General features: G+C 62.7%; 1 protein-coding gene across 1 annotated transcript in view; it reads left to right on the top strand.

Moving 5' to 3' along the window:
- ZNF316 (zinc finger protein 316) overlaps positions 1 to 4,475 on the top strand; it is a gene marked incomplete at its 3' end in the record, with an annotated part of 5,327 nt that extends 852 nt beyond the window's left edge. Inside the window, exons 2-5 of the mRNA XM_005879457.2 lie at positions 170 to 276; positions 1,054 to 1,180; positions 1,651 to 1,764; positions 4,282 to 4,475. Coding sequence (XP_005879519.1) covers positions 170 to 276; positions 1,054 to 1,180; positions 1,651 to 1,764; positions 4,282 to 4,475 — 542 coding nt within the window. The remainder of the gene's footprint in view (positions 1 to 169; positions 277 to 1,053; positions 1,181 to 1,650; positions 1,765 to 4,281) is intronic.
- Between the last annotated feature and the right edge of the window lie 3 nt (positions 4,476 to 4,478).

Below are 4,478 nucleotides of genomic sequence, written 5' to 3' on the forward strand. Positions count from 1 at the left end.
GGCCCTTTAGGCTGGAGCTGCAGCTGCAGCTGCTGCTGGAACGCCAGGGCCCAGGCTTTGAAATGGGTGCAGCCAGGAGCTCCTGCCCCTCCTGCTGGATGGGCAGAGGTGGCCAGGGCGGCGAGGCCCCTGCTAACGGCAGCCGCCCCTAGGAGACTTCTCCCCCCAGCTCTGCAGGCCTCCCGGGTTCCAGCCGTGCTTAGGGAGGAGGATCAGGAGGAGGAGGAGGAGGAGGAGGAGGACGAGGAGGGGGATTTCCTGACAGCCGGGTCTCAGGTGAGCTGCCCTCTCCTTCGGAGCTCAGTAACCAGGCAGGGTTTCCTTGGGGGCTGGGCACCCGCTGCCTGGAGCCCCTGTGGCAGGGGCACTGTGGCCCTTGGCCGAGCCCAGGCCGAGCTGGGACGTGGCTGCAGGAAGTGCCAGGCATCCTGAGCCCCACGGGATGCGGTTCCACTCCCCTGGGCCGGCCCTTCCCAGGCCTTTGGCATGTCCTGGTCGCGCTGCCCACTCACCTGCGCTGTGCAGCTCCTCAGAGGCCTGGCTCTCCCGGGTCAGGCCGTGCCCCTTCCCCGGAGTGCCCGTCACTTGTCCGGGCTCTGATTTCCCGCGGAGCCGGTCACATCAGGCTCCTGTGCCCACACTCGGTTCAGCTGGGGCCACCTGTCCACCCAGGTGCGGGCCCTCGCGTTGCCGACGTGACCACTGGCTTGAGGCAAACAGTGAAGTAGGAGGGGACGAGGCGGCCACACAGCACAGCCGTGAGGCCTGGGCTTTGGCGTCCCCTGACCTCCGTGTGAATCCTGGCTCTGCCCCATGCGAGCTGGGTGTTCACCTCTGTGAGCCCGGGCCCCTCCTCTCTGGATGGGAATGGGGTCCCTGCCTCGAAGGGCCATGGCCGGGCCAGGAAGCCCCGTGCTGTCGGGCTCTGCAGGCCTGCTGGGTTCCCTGTCTCAGGGCCACGGTCATCCTGCTGCGGTCATCTTCACTCTCCCCTGGGGGCCCTGCCCTTCACCTGGGCCGTGTGGAGCCATGACCGGGTGCTTTGTTCCCCAGGGGCTGGTGACCTTTGAGGACGTGGCTGTGTACTTCTCCCTGGAGGAGTGGGAAAGGCTGGCTGCTGCGCAGCGGGACCTCTACAAGGAAGTCATGCAGGAGAACTACGGCATCCTGGTGTCCCTGGGTAAGCAGGGCCTTCTGTCCCCAGGAGGCAGCCCAGTGCGCGGGCTGCCAGGGGCTTAGCTGTCTGGAGCCGCGAGGTCTTGGAGAAGGGGGTGCTGGTGCCAGCCCACCGCCCAGGGGGTCCCCATGGACCACCCTGCTTCTGGATGGGTGGGTGGGGTCATGGGGGCCCCAGTATTGCCCAGTAGTACCACAAGCCAGGTGGACATGTTCTGGAGATGCCAGGCCTCAAGGGGTGACGGAGGAGAGGGTGGGCACCCCGCAGGTGTGTGGAGGGGCTTGGCAGGAGAGCCAGGGTATCGGGCAAGGCTCGAGAGAGGGGAGTGTGGGGTCTTCCAGAGGGGCAGGGAGGGGGGCGGTGGTCCTCGGAGGATGGAGGAGAGAGGAACTGAGGATTGGAGGTGACAGTGTTGTGTGGCATGAGGGCGGCCTCAGGCACAGCGACAGCCTGTCTGTCTTTCTCCATGCCAGGGTACCCCATCCCCAAGCCAGATCTGATCTTCCGGCTGGAACAAGGAGAGGAACCTTGGGTCCCAGACAGCCCCCGTCCTGAGGAGGGAGACATTGTCACTGGCGTCTATACAGGTGAGCGTGAGACAGAGTCTCGTGGGGTTTCTGCCAACACCGCTTCTCGGAGCTTTGCCCGACTTTGGCCTTCACCTTGGCCTGGTGCTGGTGGTCTGAGCTGTGGGGTGGGCTTTGCAGAGACGGGGCGGCCACACGGGCTGACCTGCCTCGTGGGCTGGCTTCTCTCGGCCTCAGTCTGCGGAGAGGCGAGGGCTGGGAGGTCCCTAGAGAACCTAGTTTCCTTTTAGGCGGCTTTACAAGGGACCCCAGTCCTGGCCTCGGAGTCTCTGGGTATTTCTTGTTTTGTTTGCAAATGAGGGCCGGTTGTTAAGTGACCGGCTCAGAGGGGCTACAGGTGCAGAGTGGACTGTGGGTCCTGGCACTGCCCGAGCCGGTCCTCTGGCTTCTCCATCCGTTCGGCATCTCTGAACAGTGGGTCCCTCTGAGCGCCCCTCCTCTCCCGGGAAGCCCAGGGACAGGCCTCTGGCCAGGCGGCAGCCCTGGGCCTCCAGGGAGACTTGGAGAGGTTCTTACAGGAAGTTCAGGGGGCAGAGGTCTCTGGGGGCCTGGAACCTGGCTCTGGCTCTGGCCCCCCATCTGTCTGGGCCTCACCTCACTCGTCTGGAGAAGGAAGAATGTGAACTAAACCTGTAGTTTCCGCTCTGAGGACGTCGGACGGGGGGTTCTGTGCGGTGTCTCGCGGAGGCCTGTGCGTCTCAGTGTTTCGGAAGGTTCGGGAAGGCCTTGCACAGGAGCGCACTGGGCTTTGGGCTGGAGTGACGCCAGTCTAGTGAGCGTCACTGATGTCTCATGCCAGTCCCGTGCCTGGATAGACTCACAGACGTGTTTTAAAATAAAAAAATACAGAACAGCACAGACAGTGTGTTCTTCAGAGTATTTTCTCCGTGCTTTATGCTCAGAACAGCGTGTGAAACAGCGGCACCTGAGGACACTGACCGCGGTGGGGGTGGCCTGGCTTCCCGCGTGGGCTCAGCCTCGGGCCTCACGTTCCACTGGGTGGCAAGTGGGCTGTCTGCCCAGGAGCCCATTCACCTGGGATCTGTCCCGACTTCAGAATCAGGCGGTCTGGCCAGCCAGACACATCGCTGCTGCCTCCAGAACGGGACTGGGATAGTGGTGATTGTCCCAGAGGGTCTTAGAGCAGCGTTTCTCAACCTGTGGGTCGCGACCCCTTTGGGGGTCGAACGACCCTTTCACAGGGGTCGCCTAAATACATCCTGCATATTAGATATTTACATTACGATTCATAACAGTAGCAACATTACAGTTATGAAGTAGCAACGAAAATAATTTTATGGTTGGGGGTCACCACAATATGAGGAACTGTATTAAAGGGTCGCGGCGTTAGGAAGGTTGAGAACCACTGGTCTTAGAGGGACGTGTGTCCCGTGTACAGGCAATCTCAGAAAAGCCGCCTGGAGGTGAAGGGGTCATGGGCTGGCATTGGCCAGTCTCTCATCACAGGATCTATTTGTACCCCATTCTCCGTGGTTTCAGGAGGGTCCTGGGTGGAGCCACCATGTGCCGGTGAACCTAGCTTGGAGCCTGGGATGCTCCCCCACCCACAGAAAAGCCGCCTGGAGGTGAAGGGGTCACGGGGCTGGCATTGGCCAGTCTCTCGTCACAGGATCTATTTGTACCCCATTCTCCGTGGTTCCAGGAGGGTCCTGGGTGGAGCCACGATGTGCGGGTGAACCTAGCTTGGAGCCTGGGATGCTCCCCCACCCCTCACCCCAGCCCCAGCCATCCGCAGTCTGAGGTGTAGGATCCAAGCACAGTGTTAAATGCTGGGGTCACTCTGCAGGATGAGTTAACTGCAAGTCTGTCTGCTAAACTGCCCCCCCCCCCCCATTACTGATTCCTCTTGACAAGTTGGGGCACATCTAAGGTTTGGGTTCTGGCCAGACTCCCACGCAGGCAGCGACAGCAGGGTGCACGCCTAGTGGACACAGCATGAAGTGTACAGAGAAAGCAGGGTGCACCCTCGCCTGGGGCGGGGCTTCCTCTGTTCCCGGTGTGAGGGCGCTGGCTCCATAAATACAGTTCCCTCCAGTGTGCAGGCCACCAGCACTCCCACTGTAGCCAGGAAGCCCTGCGCACCTGGCCCCAGCTCTATACTCTGCGCTGAGGGGAGGTGGGGGACAGGACAGCGGAACTTGGGACTCCTTGTCCTTCCTGACGGGAAGTGGCTTGCAGTTCAGTCTCCACCGACGAAGGACCATTTCCCAAAGGCACAGCCACTTAGAAAAAGCCAAGCTGGGGACGGCTTCACAGGGAAGCTGGGGCTGTGCCCGCACCGTTGGTAGAGCCTCCTGGGGTGCGTGCAGAGAGCCCCAGGTCCCCTTGGCCCGGGGCAGGCTTTCCTGGTTCTGCTGGGGGGCAGGGCGGGCCCCTGGTTGCTGGCCAACCTCAGGCTGGTGGAGAGGAGCCCAGAGGGGGAGGAGCCATGAGCAAAGCCCGCAGGGCCCCTGGCCCGGCTCCTCCCAGCTCGCCTGCCTCCCCTATTCCCCGCAGGTGCCTGGTTCTGGACCAACGACATGGAGGACCACGAGGAGGAGGACGATGAGGACTTCCTGGCAGAGGTGGCCGAGGAGGAGAGCGAGCCCCCCGGGCTGTGGTCGGCGGCCTATGGTGTGGGGGACGTGCCTGGGACGTGGGGCCCTGACGACTCGGATTCGGGGCAGACCTCGGAGGGCTGGGGGCTCGACCCC

Source organism: Myotis brandtii, unplaced genomic scaffold (assembly GCF_000412655.1).
Source record: "Myotis brandtii unplaced genomic scaffold, ASM41265v1 scaffold6, whole genome shotgun sequence".
Taxonomy (NCBI): Eukaryota; Metazoa; Chordata; class Mammalia; order Chiroptera; family Vespertilionidae; genus Myotis; species Myotis brandtii.